Source organism: Vicia villosa, unplaced genomic scaffold, assembly GCF_029867415.1.
Source record: "Vicia villosa cultivar HV-30 ecotype Madison, WI unplaced genomic scaffold, Vvil1.0 ctg.000078F_1_1_2_unsc, whole genome shotgun sequence".
Lineage (NCBI taxonomy): Eukaryota > Viridiplantae > Streptophyta > Magnoliopsida > Fabales > Fabaceae > Vicia > Vicia villosa.
The window spans coordinates 128,304-147,979 of record NW_026705003.1 but is presented as its reverse complement, the minus strand read 5'-3'; the positions used below and the strand labels follow the sequence as shown (position 1 = coordinate 147,979).

At 32.8% G+C, this 19,676-nt stretch overlaps 2 protein-coding genes across 8 annotated transcripts; one reads left to right on the top strand and one right to left on the bottom strand.

The window, feature by feature from the left end:
- Positions 1-1,531: 1,531 nt before the first annotated feature.
- Positions 1,532-8,496, bottom strand: LOC131623793 (uncharacterized). Of its 7 annotated transcripts, none has more exons than XM_058894801.1 (9): positions 8,436-8,496; positions 8,130-8,226; positions 5,141-5,242; positions 3,579-5,059; positions 3,342-3,474; positions 3,069-3,186; positions 2,911-2,947; positions 2,453-2,702; positions 1,532-2,242 (listed from the first exon to the last, which is right to left on the bottom strand). In XM_058894801.1, the coding sequence occupies exons 4-9, from the start codon at positions 3,786-3,788 to the stop codon at positions 2,127-2,129; spliced, it is 864 nt and encodes a 287-aa protein (XP_058750784.1). In that variant the 5' UTR covers positions 3,789-5,059; positions 5,141-5,242; positions 8,130-8,226; positions 8,436-8,496; the 3' UTR covers positions 1,532-2,126. The 7 variants fall into 7 exon arrangements, with proteins under 7 accessions (XP_058750784.1, XP_058750785.1, XP_058750787.1 ...); XM_058894802.1 differs by having other exon boundaries at positions 3,579-4,969; XM_058894804.1 differs by having other exon boundaries at positions 3,579-4,491.
- Positions 8,497-15,096: 6,600 nt separating this feature from the next.
- LOC131623792 (uncharacterized) lies at positions 15,097-18,093 on the top strand. The gene has a single exon (XM_058894799.1). It carries the CDS (start codon positions 15,246-15,248, stop codon positions 18,057-18,059), a length of 2,814 nt encoding a protein of 937 aa, XP_058750782.1. The 5' UTR covers positions 15,097-15,245; the 3' UTR covers positions 18,060-18,093.
- Positions 18,094-19,676: the final 1,583 nt, after the last annotated feature.

Sequence of the window (19,676 nt, the reverse complement as noted above, 5' to 3'; positions counted from 1 at the left end):
ACCATTTTCTACTCAAGATGAGCAATTTTAAGAAAATCTAGACATCATAATTTCACCAAAAGATAACGATTCACGACCATCCGGGCACCATCATACAACTCATGCTTATATCCCTCCCCTTTCGAGAAGGTAACAACAACAACAACAAATCCTCTAGACATATTAGATATCTTCATTAGCTTTGGCCCAATTCCCATTGATTTCCCTTCCAACACTCTAAACTTTATTCCTTTTCTAAGAGCACTAACAACTAAAGTGAGTTTTATGGAATTACTCCACACTTGTACCTGCATAGCTTCTCCCATTAGCAAGGTTCATGATCATATATACCTCTAGCCTATACATCTACCATCACACACCTGTTTTCTTTAGCATGCTCTCAACTACACTAGACGGCAAGAGTAAATAAGCAATTTTAAATTTTGAGTTGCTGAACTTTACTATTTATATTCCTTAGTACGATTCATGTAATAAAAAAGATATCTGTCAAAAATATAATGTTGTTTATAAAGTGCTATGTATTAATTATTCTTTATAGTTAAAAAAACATATGCACATTTAATTGATCCTATCTTTTGGCGCCATAGTTTAATTAAATTATCATTTTGAAATATCATTACCCAAAATATATAAACTTTATGTACTAGTACTATCTAATGCTATTAAATTGAAAGACAGTAGTAACTCGTGAAACTGTTTTGCATTTATATTAATTTTTTGGAAACCAACGTACTAAAATTTTTATAGGTGATTTTATTCAATATGACTCCATAACAAACACATACTAACTCTCTGTGACTGTCTGACACCAAACCAATCTCATTTGTGTAGCATTGATGTTAATTTAAAAGTAACTTATATTTTTTTTAAATTATATGATGAATACAATCAATTAGGTTTTTAATTAAAAAATATATAATTTTTTCAATAAAATGATTTAATATTCCAATAGTATTCCCCTTTTCAAACCAAATCATTTATTTTAAAATATCATTTCTAAAAGGTATCCACTTTCTAAATAAATTATTTTATAAAAAAATTAACATTTACGAAATAGAAATCATTAGTTGTAAAATTATCATTTCTAGTGTTCCACAAACTATTCATTTTTCTAAAATCAATAAAGAAATTCTAAAAATGTTCAAGATTCGATAAACCACATTTTCCCTTAACCCCTATAAACCTTTAATTTAACAAGTTACTTGCATTACAAGTAAATCCAATTAAGGAAAAGAAAAACAATTTAAACAATTTGAATTTGATAGCTTTCACCCAAAAAGAAGTGCTAGCTATAAGAGCATCAATAAGGTACATTCTCATAAAGGCAATTTTTTCCACATCACATTTTATCTCAAAATAAGTATTACCTCACCCACCATATCATACTTGGTCAACAAATTGATTCCAATCACCTTATCCGAATATTAATACTAAGCTCATAAAAGTAATCAAAAGGTACTAACATTCATTAACATCACACATGAAAATTTCCATTGGATTCCAAATATTTTTGCAGTTGTACACATAGTTAAAGAGATTTCATTCATTTAAAAATAAAAAAGAATGTAAAGTGATAGTGAAAGGTGAATGGTAAAAAAAACATCATTACATGTGAAAAAGAAACAAACAAATATTTTCTTTTCAATTAATCTTATCCTTAGAAGAAGAGAAAAAAAAATATTCAGAAAAATAAAATACATAATAAATTATTGAGCTACCTAAGCTCAATTTTTTTCTTCCTAATTGACCAGCCAATAAAGGGTTTCAAAGATATAAAATCAATCTTTTGAAACCATGTACTAAAATTATAAACAAAGGACTATTATGTCATTGGATGCTTCCAACACCCTAGACATAATAAAGAGTTGAATTACTCTAAAAGGTAGAATCCAAAGCTTAAATAATTAGATTCTTCCCTATGCTGAATACTTGAATGAATATGATCTTACCTAGTTCTAATTTAAAAAAAAAAAAAAAATCATATTTTCTTAAAAAGAAAATACTTATGATGATCATGATAATGATGATGATGGTAAATTTTGTCATGATGAATTGAGAATGTGGTTAAGGTTTGGTTAGCCTTGTAACTTGTAAGACACCATGTATCTTTTTTAACCTTGTTGAGATCAAGTTGTTGAATGTTGTTGTTCAGAGTCTGTTGTTTCAGTAGCTTGTGAACCGGTAACCTCGGTAATTACCACGTTTGTTGCTATCGTAGTAGTTGCGGTTGCGGCTTCGGTTGCTGAAAATTGTTACAATTTAGTTTTCAATACAAATTTAAAATAGATGAATCTAAAATTATAGAGGTAAGATCCACTTTGTATGGACCGACTCAACAGAGGAATTGTAAGCATTCATCACGATATGAACCTGAGACCTTGAGAGTTGCATACTCTCAGGTCTCATGCCTTCACCAACAGGCCGATCCCTAGGGTTTTATTAGACTTATTACCTGTAGTAATGGTTGGCAATGCTGCTGAAGAAGGAAATGACAATATTCCAGTGGAACCATAATTCTGAGACAAAACCGGAATCTGTGTCATTTGAGGGTACTGAACTCCAAAACCAGGACCATGGATATTTTGTGCATATTGTCCATAGTAAGGGTACATATTTTGCACCAACCCCATTGTTCCAGCACCTCCAACAGATGGGTAGTAAGGTGAATATTGTTGAACTCCATACACATTGTAATAGTTCTGCTAAGCACAAGTTTGAATCGACATTAATTCTTACTTCTACTAAACACAAGTTCGAATTGACATTAATTTTGACGGAATAAGAAAAATCACCGTGATTTTGCCGAAACCTAGACATTTGGCTTCAGCAAAATCACGATGACACAATAATTCCGTCAAACTCACTTTGATTCTATACATGTGTCATGGAATTTATAGCAGTAACACTTACCGGAGGATACAAGGTGTCTTGTGAATATCCAGAATATCTGTCAGATAAAAAACATCATAGTATCGACATCAAAGAAAAGGACAGACAAGGAGTATATAAAAATGTTGATAGAAAATTACTAGCTCAACATGAAAATGACCATAATGTATAAAAGTTACCCATATGCTGAATAAGGTAATGTGTACTGTCTAGTGGTAGGTTGATGGAAAATTGTGGATGATGAAGATCCATGATAAGGAACTGGTGCCATCACTCCATGTGGAGGCCTAAACCTTCCTGCACCATTTCAATAAACATTGCTTCTAATAAAGATCACAGATCATAATACAACTTTTTAAATAAAAAATTAAGTTGTGTTATAAAGTAAATCAAAATATAAGAAATGAAAAAGAAAGAAAAGAGAAGGTAAAAGAGAATGGAAGAATTGAAACCATGTTGAAGAGTTACTGATCTATTCTTGTTAGCACCAAGAGAAGCAATATTGCAATTAGCTCTTCTTCCATCAATAACAGGAGAGGGATTCTGACATGCTCTTATAGCTGCCTCAGGATCCTTAAATGTCACCTATAAAAACAACAGATCATAAATGAAACAAATAAACAAAACTATTCAGAAATGTCAGAAACATTAAAAACAAAGAACAGAAAAAGAAAAAAGAATGGACTTACAAAACCATAACCTTTAGATCTCCCAGTATACTTATCAGTGATAACAACAGCTTCTAAGATCTCTCCAAATTGCTCAAAATACCTTCTCATTGTGTCCCTTTGAGTCTCCCAAGCCAACCCACCAACAAAAATTTTGGTAAATGTTGTGTCACTATATTGATCTTGGTTGTTACCACCACTCATCATATGAGGTTGTCTTTGTTGAGACATTGAGGAAAAAAAAATACAAAACAAACAAACAAACACAAAATCCAAAGAGAATGAAGAGTGAAAAAAGAGAGAGGTTAATAAAGGGTGGAAGAAAAAAAAAGAAGCTAGTTTTTTTTGTATGTTCTAAAAACACATCAATGAAAACACTCGTGCATTCATGATTCTGTTTAGTGCTACTTTTCTACATTCAAAAACACTAGCAACAAACTCATCCTCGGATTCCACAAACATCAGCTCCCTTAACAGAAAGAAAAATCATTATTGTCTGAGCAATGAAAGGAAAAAAAGAAGACACTCTTGATGAAAGTATTTATGTACTAGTACAACAAAAGAACATTGCTTTGCTTGATGGGGTGTGAAGAGTAGAAGAGAGAGTGTGATATTAAAATAAACAGACAAAAAAGCTGCTTGTGGGCACCCACACAACAATTGTAGATGCTGTATCCAATGAAGTGTCAAAGACCACAAGACCAACTTTTCTTGTTGTAACCCACTTTCTCTTGTTCTATATTATACTAAACACAATAATTAATAATGAATGTATTTATTATTATTTTTGTGGGATGAGGTGGATGGAATCAAGCCATTTTGGTTCTCTATTCGATCTCATCTTCTTTTCCAAATTGATAGCCTCCAACCTGTCTTCCAAATCTATGACATTGTTGTGCAGCACTTCAAAAGCCAACCAAATTAACCTCGGAATCTCAGAAATTAAACAAAAATTAAACAACAAAAATAGATTGAGATCAACTATTGCTACTGTCTACTACAGCTTGGGAAGTTGATTTCTTTTAAGATATAATAATCATATAAATATTGATGATAATTTGATGCTTGAAATTATTAGTTTACTAAAAGCATTGTACAAATAGTGCGGCGATGCCCCAAATGTGTGACAGGAGGGAATTGAGGATTTAGATTTTACACAGTTGAAATTCCCTACGGTCACACATTCGGACAAATCACCACTCCATTTATAACGGATTAGACGATTTGTCTTGTAAAATTGAGAAACGATTTTAAACATCATATTAGGATCAATAGTTTATCAATTTAAACATTCATTGAGTAATTAAAATTTGAAGCATAGAGATTTAAAGATGTTACGATTCGCCCTTATGTAGTAGTGATTTTCCTAAATGTGTGATTGCAAGGAATCGCGACCTCCGAAAATATAGATCCTACAACTTGTCATTGTCATACTTAATGAATGCTTTTTTGGTAATTGCTTTATGAATGCTAAATGAATTAATTAGTTCTGTGCTGCATGCCTAGAAAGGAGAAAGACAAAGTTCTTTATATAAATTATATCTGCTCAGTATAATAAAAAGAGTATGAATTCTGTATCATACTTTAGTTATGGTCCTCTCTTCTTCTTCTGTTGTGCATATGCAGCTACTTTTGTCAGAGTGTTATTTTGCTGGTCAATAATGAGAGATACCTCCATTCTTCTACTGTCAAAATGCAAGGCAAAAGTGGAACAGTTATATGTATTTACAGCTAAGCTGATATAAAGTAAAAACAGTAACAAAAACTGTTGAGTCTAAAGAGAAAATACTAGTTGGTACCTAACTCCATTTACAAAAAAGTAAAACATGGAGGAGCATAGAATATTCCTATGTAGCTCAGTTTCCATAGGGAAAGGGGTTTCTGCAGTTGAACAAACCCCTCATTTGATGCATTCACTTTTCGCGCATAGTGGAGCGTCTTATTGAGATCAGATGCCTCAAATTTCAATTTTAACTTCGATTATGCAGTTGAAATATAAGATATCTGATTTGATTAGACGCTGCACAATGTTTGACTGAATGTGTGTCATCCAATCTTGATTGGACTGTGATTATAACAAATGTATTCTATACAAGGCAGTAGCATGGTTCCCTTCGTCATCTGAGTGTGATTTTGATCTTATGTGCTTTCAATTCACCTTAGATTTATCACTTTTTCTTAATTTATCAGTCAACAATAACTATATAGGGGAATGTTTGGAAAGAGAAATCAGAAATGTGTTGTTACTTGAAGAGCACGTGTTTCTGAAATGTTGTACATTTACTAGCAAGGAAGTGAGAAAAATCAGAGATGGGATAATGCATATTCGATTCATCCCTGGAACTCCGAAATCCATAGTAAGAAATTATATCAACAATGTAGAAAGGAATGAATTCCAATCTACCCCGGAGCAAAGCGCTCTTCAAAGGAGATAACTCTCTCTGCCTAACCATAACTGTTCATTCATTATTCTATCATAATGCATACAATTCATCAACATCAATGTTTATACTACTAATGCATAACTAACCTGCCAACTAAGAATCCTAACTCACTCTTTATTTATCATATATCCTTGCCACACTCATTATTACATAATACTTCGTTTTCCTTATGACCCCTATTTGGTCTCTATCAAGCTCTCCACAACATTGCTGTAAGCTGTCACTTCCCATCCAATCTCAATGAAATCTTTTGTGGAAAACAATATGACAAGGTTTAACATCCTATCCCCATGTACTTATCACATGTTTATTCTAAAGATTACTTAATCTTGTTTATTATATTTTGATTCATATGGAAGGAATGCAACATCGTATCTTCTACTTGTTAAAAGTACAATACGTGACAACCCCAAGTGATTAAGGGTTGTCAGAGACTCTTAGGAATTGTTGAAAGGTTGAGAGTTAGCTTACGTAAGAAGGTGAGAAGCTTTGTGTATTTAGTATTTGTATGAATATGACATTGTTCCCCTCAATTATGAACTAAGGTATTTATAGATGACCTCTAAGACTTGGGCTAGAAAGCCAAGAGGTGGTTTCCAGTTTCCACTATTACATGAACAGGAACATGAGAGTAGTGGAAGACTTATTCTTCCTTTGACTGGTATTACTAGGACAGCTCATAGTCCACCTTTTATAAGCAAATGGATCACACATTGGATCTGGAGTTCGGGCCCAATTTCGGGCGAACAAGGTGGTAAGGCCTGATTGGGTGACCAAGCCCAATCGGGTAGCCGAGTGCAACATCGTGGCACTTCGCTCGTTTTCTCATCATGGGCCACCTTTTATGGCCCGATAAGATTATAGTACATATCTCATTTGAACTTTGTACCTTGAGGTCACAAGGCTAAGCTCTTATTACATAGCTAGCATCTTAAGTGCAACAAAAGGAAATTTCAAATATAACTTGAAAAGGGGTCAATCCATTCTATTCTGATATACTACATGTATGGCTATAGAAAATGGAAAAAAATAATATAAGTAGTGCGTGGAAAGCTTTATTTCGGGAATATAACTTGAGAGTTGAGACAATATACAAAAATCAAGTCCAACTAACAGAAAGATAAAAGGTCACAGTATAAAAGAAGTTTGGTACAATAACAATGTTATTTTTTTTTATCTAACCTATATGCATATAGCTATAGATCACCCATTATATATCCCTCTCATTAACTTTCTGCTTGCCATAATCCACTTCACTCCCATTCTTCTTTTGAGTGTTTGATCATGCTTATATGTTACTAACTTACTAGAAGTCTTGAAGATATGGAATTGTAGCTTTGCTCTATCAGGCTGTACTTTCAGCTCGCAATAGAAAGTGGATATCGTGTTGAAGTATGTGATTGAAGGATGGAGGTATTCTGTGTTTAGAAGATGAACTTTACTTTATACAGCTGTTCATGTTATTGTTGAGGGAGTATTGATTATTCTGCAACACAGAAGGGTGGGCTTTTAAGTTGCCCATTCCTTGGGCTGCTAAGAAAGAGCAAAAAAATAACTAAATCGCACCGAAAACAACCGTACTGTGATTGTCAGTTCACGGGCTGAACATAATCAGCTCGGTTCAATTCAGTTTGTGAACAATCCATCACAGTTTGTTTCTTTTACATATGTTGTGGTTCAATTTTGTTTTTTTTTAAGACAGTCCTATTATTCAATTGGGTTACGCCTTTAGTTATTTTACCAACAGCCCTAATTATCAGTTAATGATCAAAATTCATTCCAGTTCTGTTCAAAAAAGTAAAGTTCATTCTTTTGTATACGGAACCACATCTTATTCAATTCGGTTTGGTTTGGGATGAACCATTAATAGTTCATTTTACCAAACTATTGTTTCATTCGGTTCAGTTTCCTTCCTGAACCAACTCAAGAACACTCCTAGCCACGCCCAATTCGACACATGAGTTTCTTTCATTTTCTTCCCTATTTAGAAAATTTAGAAAAGCAAACTTTTTTACATAGATCAAAGAATTAAGAAAAAAAAAACAGATAGTATCATATAAAACAACAAAAGTAGGAACAAAATGGTTGAATAAACAACATGAGAGGAGTGATATTACATAGATGATACCTGAGGAATCCAAACAAGGATATGAATTGGTGTCCTCTTGCAGATTCATTCAATCAAGATACTAGCTTACTAGGTAACATTACCACCATCATGATTGCTGCAAATACATATAATCAAACAAAGCTTTTAAGTTCTGGTAAAATTAAGCTGTTAACATCTAAAAGAGTTTTTATCAAACAGGTAGAGTGCATAATCATTTCAATGGTTGTGACTTGTGAGTGACACAAAATTTACGATATTTGTCAAAGAGTAAATTGTGTAATGTATTCCAACAAAGCTGGGTAATAAGGACTAGGAGAAGCATACTCTGAAGAGAAAAGAGTCGCACTTTTATTTTTTTTCTTTCTAATGCACGTTAAAAAAAAATGAAAACCTGTGGTTTTTCAAGTTGGAAAAGTGTGTTAAAAATGAGGAACAGGTGGAGTTGTCCAGCTTGGAGGTGTCTTTATCCGACTCGGACTTCAAACCCCTATTTTGTGTCTTTGAGTTTTGATCGGCTCTAAAGTTCATAATTCAATATGAATCTAATAAAAGTGGAGATTAGAAAAGTCTAATTTGATTATCTTATGTAATAGTTTTTATATTTTGGGTTATTTGTAGTGAGTTGATATTAGTTTGTGCCCTAATTCGTTGGATTATTGGTCGGACCAGAACATTTGTCCCAAAACTTATATGGCGATACTAAGTAGGGAAAGTCTTAGGGGTCGTGGTTGGCCTCTGAGGACGTTGTCTACCTTGAATCAAAAGTGGAAATGCTTAGAGTTAGTGGAAAAAGTAATGGGGAGACGTTGAAAAAGTTGTGGTCGGCCTCTGAGGACATTGTTTACCCTCAACTCCATATATATAGAGGGAACAAAAGAGACGTTGGAAGCTTACTTACACAAGTATCTTTGTTGAAGAAGCAATTTTCAAGAAAGATACATTGGAGTAGGCACTATAAGGATCTAAGTGCTACCACCTCATCCTGGTGAGGCATCCCAAGCCCCTGTAACATTTTGCTTTTTCCGTCCTTCGATCTTTTGAATAATCTCTTTATCTATTGTGTATTTCTCAAGGCGTTCTTAGATATGCTGGAGTAGACAAAAGAAATCGTGTCACACAACCTCGAGCCTTGCGCTAAAACCTATAGTTGACTTTCTGATAGGAAGTTGTCCTTATCAAAACTAGGGTTTATAGAATAGGAAAGGAAAACACTAAAAGACTAGAGAAGACAAATAAAAACTAATTAAAAAGATAAAATTCATTTGATTTCTTCATACCTAATGTCTCAATGAGACTACAATATATAATACTTCTAATGGATAATAAACTAAGGGCTCAAACACTACTAAAAGCCCAATTCAACCAAACTTTCAAAATAAAATAACAACTAACATTATATTACTAATTAAAATATCTAATTGCACCTCCTATCATTGCCGCCCGGTTCACATTGAACCTTGTCCTCAAGGTTCTAAAGTTACTCCCGGATCCCACCTCTTAAACTGAGACAATTTAATTATTACAACTTGAGCCACTAAAAGCATTTCTTTCCAAAGATATGTGTCAATGTTGTCTCTAAAAGTTGAGTTTGAAATTTGTATAAACTTCAACAGAAACCACCAACTTGAGTGTTTAAAACTTGAGGTTGATGTAGTGCAAAAAATTGCTAATTCTAAAACTTTCCATCCAGAATCTTCATTAAAATTCCCTTGGAGTCTTGCATCCATAATTTGAAATGATGACTTTCCTTTAATCACTATAGGGAGACATGTGATTAATTTCAATAGTACAATTTCATAACTACAGAAGTCACTTTTTACATTAAAATTCCTTAATTTGTAGTACTCTGAATCAAGGTTGCCATTAGCCAAGTACTCAAATATGAGTTCCATCTTGTCACCTTCATCACAATAGCCAATGAAGGATATCAAATTTTTGTGATGAACAATCATCAAAAGTTCAGCCTCAGTTTGAAATTTCATCAGGCTCTGAGCTAAAGATGCAGAAAAAGTCTGGACTGCATTTTTATTGCCTTCTTTCATCTGACCACTAGAAACACTTCCAAATCCTATCAGATATCTCATATTTCCAACCCCTGTTGTCAAATAGCTAACACCAATGTGTTCAAAAATCATTCTCAAACAACTTACAATTTGCTGAACACCACCCTTTGCATCCCATTCTTTTCCAAGCACTTTTGAAATATCCAAAAAATGTTGGAAAAAATGACAGCTCAAAAAATCTTTACTGTAAAATAAAACACTCTTAGAATCATGAACTTCCAAAACTCTTATGATCCCCTCTCTAATTGATTTCTTGACTTGATTCCAAAGAAGACCAACTAAAAAATCATAATCACCCTCTCTTATAAAATAAGTGTCAACTTTCACACAATCCATTTTATGCCTACAAGAAGTTTTAAAAATTAAAATTTTAAATTCTCTACTGACGTAAAAAATCCAAAGAATAATTTTTTTTCTCCCAACTTGTAAGCTTATGGGTTTTCCTTTTGTTCCATAGTTTGATATATATCTACAATACTCATTTTGCTGTAATGTCTCCAAACATGAAAGTATTTTTAAAACACCATAAACTTGATACCTGATTCTTCTAAACCTCTTCAAAATAAGGGAATCGGACCACGGCCGGGAACAAGTTATTTGTGTTGCTTCGTGGGATTTCACATTAGTTTTTGAGAAGCTTGGAAAAGGAAACATTGCATATGACTGTTGAACCTGATCCGCATCCTCTTTACTTGCAACAGAACTATAACTAGTAGGTACCTCATGTGGATGAACTGATGGATCTGTAGGGAAGTTTGCTTGTTCAAATGAAACAGTTGGATCTCCGATGCTGGTCCCGTCTCGAGCACTACATGAATGTCCATCTGAAGTATAAGCTGCTTCGAAACTGACAGATACAGCCTCCTGATCCAATTCCATCGCCAACATAACATAATCAACTTTCTTAGCAACTTTGACCGCTTCGTTGATTTCAGCTGAAACACACTTTGTTCCATCATTACAACCAGGATAATAAATACTCTTCTTAGTAAAAATCCCAAAGCCTTGGAATATTGTTACCAAATTACAAGGAACACCAAAATAGTTTCCTAAAACAACTTTTGATGTAGAATTCGCATTCGGGCCGATAATTGCAATGGAGTTTGTTGATATTGGAAGTGGGAGAATTGAGGCAATGTTTTTCAAAAATACAGTGCCACTTCTTGCAGCTTCTAGAGGTATGTCTTGGAAGATAATAGTGTTCAGATAAAATAAGGGAATGGTTGGCAGGAGTATTTCGACAAACACATTATGGGCAACATGTGAGCTTGACTCACTTGTTTCATAATAGAAAACCTCAAAACCAATATGATCTGGTGGTTTTGATGGAATCGCAAAATCAACATCATCATGAAACCCTTTGCTGTTGACTTGAGGCTTGACCATGAGAGTTTTTGAAGAATCAAAATCTATGATTTCAAAATATTGTGGAAATAATTCACAAGAAGAAGAATGAATCTTCTGCGGTTTTGGTAATAAAGGATCCAAGACTGGTACGAGTTTAGTAGTGGTATCGGAGGTTGGCAGAGGGGAAATGGTGAATCCGCATACTTTTGGAAAGGCTTCACGTGTGCGTGTTCTCTCTGTCTTCGAAATAGCATCAGGGGGTTTTGGTGGAACTTCGTAATCACCATCTTTAGAGGGTGCAAGGTTGTGGGTAGGTGCACAAATCTGAAGTTTGGAATTCGTTGAGATTAGCGGCGAACGACTACCTGAAAGATCCCTTGCAGAAATCATCTTTGTGGATGTGAGTGGAGATTTGGGTGGTTCTGGGTCATATGGTTCAGGGATCAAAGCATCCATCGCAGTGGTGGATCGTATAGTATCTGTAACTGTAAGTAAGAACGATAACTCGTCGTCAACCTCATAAGAGCTAAAATAGGATGGCTTCGATGGTGGTGGAGAAATGGAACAAAGCTTCAAGCTTGAATCTGATTCCTCCGCGAACAGTGGCGATTGGATTCCATACAAATTGGTTTGTTCTCGTTGTGTTCTACACAGATCTGAAGATTCTTCTATATCTTCCTCAATACTTTCACGGATTGTATCTTGAAATTTGTCGTCAACGGAATCGTCAAGAAAGGAAGTAGCTTTTACAGACTCCAGTGATTCATAACTAGGTTGGATTTTCTCATCTAATATTGGTAAAATGTTCCGCCATTCAGGTTTAAAATGCCAGAGAAATACAGTGGTGAACGTATCCCAACATAATGGGGAATGAATTTGAGACCTCCAAAGCCACCATTGACGAGCATGACCGTGCAATTTGGTCACAGCTTCTTGCAGCTTCATTTCTTCTGGAGTTCCTTTCTCTCTGAAAACTTTTTCAACACATAATACCCACCAGTAAGAATCTTCTTCTTCTTCTCCATAGAACACCGGAACTGCCATATGGTATGGGAGAATGAGATCGAAATGAAAGCACCAATTGATAGGAAGTTGTCCTTATCAAAACTAGGGTTTATAGAATAGGAAAGGAAAACACTAAAAGACTAGAGAAGACAAATAAAAACTAATTAAAAAGATAAAATTCATTTGATTTCTTCATACCTAATGTCTCAATGAGACTACAATATATAATACTTCTAATGGATAATAAACTAAGGGCTCAAACACTACTAAAAGCCCAATTCAACCAAACTTTCAAAATAAAATAACAACTAACATTATATTACTAATTAAAATATCTAATTGCACCTCCTATCACTTTCTCCATAATTTTAGCAGTTGACAAGATGAAGCTGCTTTTGTATAGAGTATGGACCAAAATGGATTGTACTACGTTTATAACTTATCTTATCAGAGGCCGAGTAGAAAAGGTTTCATTTGAAAATCAGATTTTGATCTATTAGAATATGAATTTACATGCTTGCTATTTACTAGTCATTTAATTGAGTCAGAATCTAGTTAATTTATGGGTTAATGATCCTACACACTTAAACACATGCTAGTCTGTTAGTATACTCTTATGTTCTCTAAGTACTTTATTATCATCAAAACCCAAGAGTATGAACATATTTTGTTCTAACACCTATCTTAAGAGACATATATACTCATTAATTTATGGATTTAGTATTATATAAATCTTTGATATCAAATGTCGTCCTCCCTTTACATCCTACATTAAGCAAGTCAATTGGGGTGTCTCCAACCTTCATTGTTTAAATGCAACATGGACAGGGCATCTCGAGAGAATCCTAGACTTGTAAGTTATTGAAGAGTTTTTTTTGTTATCGTTAGATGTCGTCTTAGGTTCATTCTCAGCAAATCTAGGTATCACAACCTCTTTTCAAGCTTACATGTATCATTCTACATATATAGCATGTTTTTTAGGTGAGTATAAAATCAACTTTGACTTAAAAGTGACTCTTTACTTCTCATACGAGCAATGACTATAATATTGTCCCTTATAAGCTTTTATCTAAATAGAACAATTATCTTGATACCATTAAGTCATTTCGTTTTGAGGTGTCTCACATTTATCGTTTTATGTTCATGATAAAATTTAATGAGACTCCATTCTAATTTGCACAAAAAATGGTGTCATAAGAGACCGACTTGATTTAGCTAATTTTCTATTTTAGTTAAATTTTTGTTGACAAGTTTGGTTCTTGCTCCCAAACTTTTTCTTTTTATTTTTCTTTCATATATTTATTTTATAAAAATATGATAGTAAATAATATTGTCAAATTTAATAAGAACACACATAGTAAAACTGGCTAATTTAAACAAAAATTTATTGCATAAAATATGATTAAATATTTCAATATATATATATATATATATATATATATATATATATATATATATATATATATATATATATATATATATATATATATAATTTATTTAATAAAATATAATTTAATTATTTAATGAGAGCTGACAATTAATAGATTAATATAGTTTCTAATTAATATTTTGTACTAAATCTTTTGTTACACATATTTTGTACTAAGTTAAAATCTTTAATTATGTGTGTTTAAAATTGAAAGATTTAGTACAAAATATAATTTAATATTTTGTACTAAATCTTTTGTACTAAATATTTTGTACTAAATCTTTAATTAATATTTTGTACTAAATCTTTAATTAATATTTTGTACTAAATCTTTTGTTACACATAATTTATTTAATAAAATATAATTTAATTATTTAATGAGAGCTGACAATTAATAGATTAATATAGTTTCTAATTAATATTTTGTACTAAATCTTTTGTTACACATATTTTGTACTAAGTTAAAATCTTTAATTATGTGTGTTTAATTTTGTACTAAATCTTTTGTTACACATGTGTGTTTAAAATATTTAGAGTGTACACTTTAAGAAGTATTTTTAGAACTTTTAAAAATAATAAATTTAAATTTTGATTTAATTATTCTTAAAGAAATTAATTTTTAAGAAAAACGCTTCATTAAACTCTTAACTTAAACTACATAGTAATTTCAGATTAATGCTAATATCTTTATATACAAAAATAAATGTTAATTTATGTATATGTGCTATAGAATTATCTGACAAACAGTTAATTTCGTAATAAGTATCTTATATTAAATTTGACCCTACGGTGTTAATAGATCTCATCTCATATATTAATTAGTTATCACTTTATTTTTCTTACTAATAAATCTATAAAACAAAATTATTTAACTGGCTAACCAATTTAAAGTAAAAAAAAAAAAATGAAAATTTTTAGGAGACTTTCCCAATGACTCCATGCTTAGGCTAACTTGAGGAAATTTATAAAGGTATATAAGTTTAAGTGTGTTTGATTTATTGTGAAATTTATAAAACTAATTTTGAATAACTTAATGATAGAAGGGTAATAATAGGAGTATATTATTAGTATGGTTATTGGGCATTTAGTAGTATTTGGGCTTTTATATTATTAGTATCCATTTAGAATATTATATAATGTAGTCTCATAGAGACATTGAGAATGAATCAATGAAATCAAAGTTATCTTTATTTTAATTTCCTTTACTTGTAGTGTTCTTCCCCTTTTAGTTAGAAAACCCTAATTTTATAGTCTTGATAGGAATCTTCCTATCAATTGGTGCTTTCATCCATGTACTCAAATCCTCCTATGGATTATGCTTATCATACACCTTCATCTCATCAATGGAGCATTCCTCCAACCTATTCCACACCCACACCAACACCTTCATTTCCATCATTCCCATGGGAACTCTTCACACCTTACTACACTCATGGATCTTCATCACCAAAATTTTATCTAAATCATGGATATTCACCTCATACACCTACCTCATATCCACCACCACCTAACTCATATTCATCATCTCATTATCCATTCTACTACAATAATCATCATCAACCACTGCAATCAACAAAAACCTATCACACATTCACACAACATCATCCAATGAACACTTCCACCCATATGGGTAGTTACTACCAAGAAGCAACAAACCAATTTCACTATCCAGAAATTTCCCCTGTGAAACAGAAATCATGTAAGTTGTCTAACTTGAGATTCTCCTCCTTATTATCGGTTAAAACCGACAAACACAAAAGAGGAAAAAGAAGAACTATAACAAGAAAAGAAAAGAGAGCTTATGAACCAAAAACTCACACAAGATTTTCGACGGCGTTACTAACCATTTCACCAGAACCACAGATGCTCGATTCAAACACCGAACCTCCCGACAACAACGACCCCACGGTGGATGACTACAACGAAGCTCACGAAATCGTGGAGCTCAACTCCGTGGAACTGCTCGCGAAACATCTCCATTTCTGTGAGATTTGTGGGAAAGGTTTCAAGCGCGACGCAAATCTCCGACTGCACTTGCGAACCCACACCAAATCCTCTCCCAACGTTTCCGCAACACTCGCTCTCCAGCACCAATTCCTCTCCCAACGTTTCCGCAACACTCGCTCTCCAGCACCAAATCCTCCCTGCCAAGCAGAATCCTCCCTCTGTGAAGCCGCCAACACTCCCAACTTCGGCCTCGTCGTACTCCGCCTCATCGCCGAACCAGCCGTCGATGCTCAGATCCGTCAATCCACAGCCGTCAACTTCAAAAACCACCTCCGTCTCCGATGGGAGTTAGAAGAGAGCTCCATCCTTGAAGCCGAGAAAGAACATATCAAAACCCTATCCGTTTCTCTCATGCTTGTCGTTTCTCCCAAAACCCAATCTCAACTTAGCGAAGCTCTAGCTATCAGTGGTAACCACGATTTTCCTAAAGCATGGCCTACGTTTCTCGCTGAACTCGTCACCAATCTCCAGAATGCATCTCAGGTTAACGAGTACACTTCCATTAACGACATTCTTAGTACTGTTGATTCAATTTTCGGGAAATTTCGTGTTCAGTTTCATTCCAGTGATATTTGGATTGACTCGAAGTATTGTCTCGATAATTTCGCTGCTCATTTGCTTGAAACTTTGCTTAAAACTGCATCGTTGATTGACGTTGCTGCTATGGCGGCACCTCCACTCACAATCGTAACTATAATTCCCACAAGGTACCCTGCTTCAAGACTTTTCACCAATATCATTTTCAGTGTGTCCTATTTAATGTATCTCATGGAATTTGAGCTCATGAATCTTAGTCCAGACTTGGCAAATATTCTATTGACAGTAAATCTAGTTTTTGATCCTGGACCACACCAATTGTGGCAACGTTGCTTTGGGGATGGCGTGAGATGGATGAAAGATTGTATGACATTAATGGAAGACACTCGGAACAGTACCAATTCAATGTTTAGGATCGTTGTGGATTTTGTTTTCTCCTCTTTTTTTGATACTAACACTTACTGCTCCAAATCTATGTTCTACAACATTGTTAGAGGTTCCTTAACAATGTTAAAAACAACACAAATAAGAGAAAAGGTTCTAGTTTCTGCTAAGCACTACATTAGTGACGATGGAACAATCGACGGGATTGATGAGAGTTACACTGTTATAGATAGAAATGAATTGATGGAAATTCACATACCAAGCTACTTAAGTTCCATTAGCAAGGGTGTGGCAACTGTTATGGTATCTGACTCAAGTTGGAATGATAGAATCACCACTCCGCATCGTGTAAACTGCACAGATTTGTTTCAAGCAAGAGTTTTTGCAGGCGTTTACAGGTTCATGGTTCCAAATTTCTTCAAGAATTTCATTAACGTTCTTACCGTATTGGCGAAAAATGAATTTCTCTATTTACATGAGACGGAAATTTTTCCTGCTAATTTGGCCTCATTGGTAGATGCAATGTCTGTTTTTCTGCTAATTGTTTTTCTTTCAAGAGTTTCTCTAAGAAAGATTCTTCTGATAGGTGAATTTGAAGAGTATCCGGATGAGAACCGAATGCATTGCACTGCTCGGTTAGTCGATATGCTGAATTCATTTGCAAATGAGTTTCAAAATTGTGATGAAAGTAATTCTACCAGAGATTTTCTTATGGATGAGATCAAAGTTCTTGAGGAAGCCAAGTGTATTACTCTTCCAAATTTCATGCCAAGAACTGCTGTTCTTATATTACTTCAGCGAAAATTGCAGGTTTGTACTCCTCGAGCAGCGGAGCATCTTATTTCTAAGAAGAAAAGGTTGCAGCAAGAACTAGACGTGGCTAGAGAGAAACTTAAGCACTTGCAGACAGATGTAAAGTTGCTAGTAAAGGAGGTGAAGTCCCTTAGAAGCTCTCAGTTAGAACTAAAGCAGCAGCTCGACGAATTGAAGGAGGAAAATATAAGTGCAGGCTCACTTGAGTTAATGGAACATAGACATTACAAGAACATGACGCAGTTCTTAGCATCTTCCGCTGAAAATGGTTGGCAAGTTCTTGGTGGTTCTGTCTCCTCTAAAGAGATTTCGTTGAATGAGATTGAACCTGGTCCGCCGACTATTCTTGTTTTAGAACCTTGAGGACAAGGTTCATGTGAACCCCGCGGCAATGATAGAAGGGTAATAATAGGAGTATATTATTAGTATGGTTATTGGGCATTTAGTAGTATTTGGGCTTTTATATTATTAGTATCCATTTAGAATATTATATAATGTAGTCTCATAGAGACATTGAGAATGAATCAATGAAATCAAAGTTATCTTTATTTTAATTTCCTTTACTTGTAGTGTTCTTCCCCTTTTAGTTAGAAAACCCTAATTTTATAGTCTTGATAGGAATCTTCCTATCACTTAATGTTAAAATTTTAATTATGACTGAAAGAGTTAAAATATACAAAGTAATTTATATTTAATATCATTTTTTTATAGTGAGTTAAAGGATAAATTCATTATTTATTACTATGAATTATAGATGAAAAACTTCGAAATCATAACTTTAGTTTTGAAGGTAAAATCAATTACATAAAAAAAAATCTTAAACATGTCAATATTTATTCTAACTTCTTAAATCATATTTATCTCTTCTAAGAATTAAACTGTTCTAAACAAGACTTAAATCCATTACATATTGAGCATACACACTTTTTGGGCCTAAAAATGGAAGAAATGAAATCCATTCTCATTCTCTTTACATAACAATAAAGCCCATATTCAAATAATGAATCTTATTTATGTATAAAAATTAGTTGTTAAGTTATTTAATAATTTTAGCACTAAAATTAAGGATATATTTTAATAAATTATTTATTTATTCATTATTTCTCCCACTATATCCCCTAACTCTTTGTAATTTCATACTCATATTATTTGTTTCTATTTTTTATTTCACTATATTATACCAACTATTTTAATTAACTAACTAACTAATAATTATTATTAATTTCATAATTATTTGTTTTCAGTTTTTAGCCATTTTTAATATTTTTTTATAACTATTACACTAACGGAAAGTTGTTAAAAGAATTTAAATCACATAGTCACTAACTAACTAATAATTATTATTAATTTCATAATTATTTGTTTTCAGTTTTTAGCCATTTTTAATTTTTTTTTATAACTATTACACTAACGGAAAGTTGTTAAAAGAATTTAAATCACATAGTCACTTTAACACAACACCGAAGATAGTCACTTTTCTAATTCTGTCTCTGCCATTTGTAGATTCCTCTATTTTATTTATGTAAGAGGGAAGACTTGAATCCTGGTTCCCTACCTAATTGAAAGATAACTATACCACTAGGCCATAAGCTATGTTGGAATAATATTTCCACTTGTATTTATATGGTATACTGTAAAACGTAAAAATTTAATTAAATAATAAAATTGACATATTAATTAGATATATTTAATATTAACTTTCAATCATTAATAAGATATATTTATATTTATTTTTTAGTTTAATATATTTAATATTAATTTTATTTACGTTCAAATAAAATGAAATATTAAGAAACTAAAATATATAAATTAAATATAAAAAACATAAAAAAAAACAAAGTGGTGAATAAATATTAAAATATATTTATTTCTAGTTTAATATAATAACGTTAATTAATTTTTAGTGTACTATAATAATAAACTAAAATTAAACTGGAATTAATTTTATTGTAGCATTATTAACTTTTTAATTGTTTTTTC

Bases quoted from the DNA above. Each gene is read 5' to 3' on its own strand.
- LOC131623793 (XM_058894801.1), bottom strand. From the start codon at position 3,788: ATGTCTCAACAAAGACAACCTCATATGATGAGTGGTGGTAACAACCAA. The intron at 3,475-3,578 runs GTAAGTCCATTC...TTGTTTTTATAG, and splicing joins GATCTAAAGGTTATGGTTTT to GTGACATTTAAGGATCCTGA. The intron at 2,243-2,452 runs GTAATAAGTCTA...AACAATTTTCAG, and splicing joins ATTGCCAACCATTACTACAG to CAACCGAAGCCGCAACCGCA.
- LOC131623792 (XM_058894799.1), top strand. From the start codon at position 15,246: ATGTACTCAAATCCTCCTATGGATTATGCTTATCATACACCTTCATCT.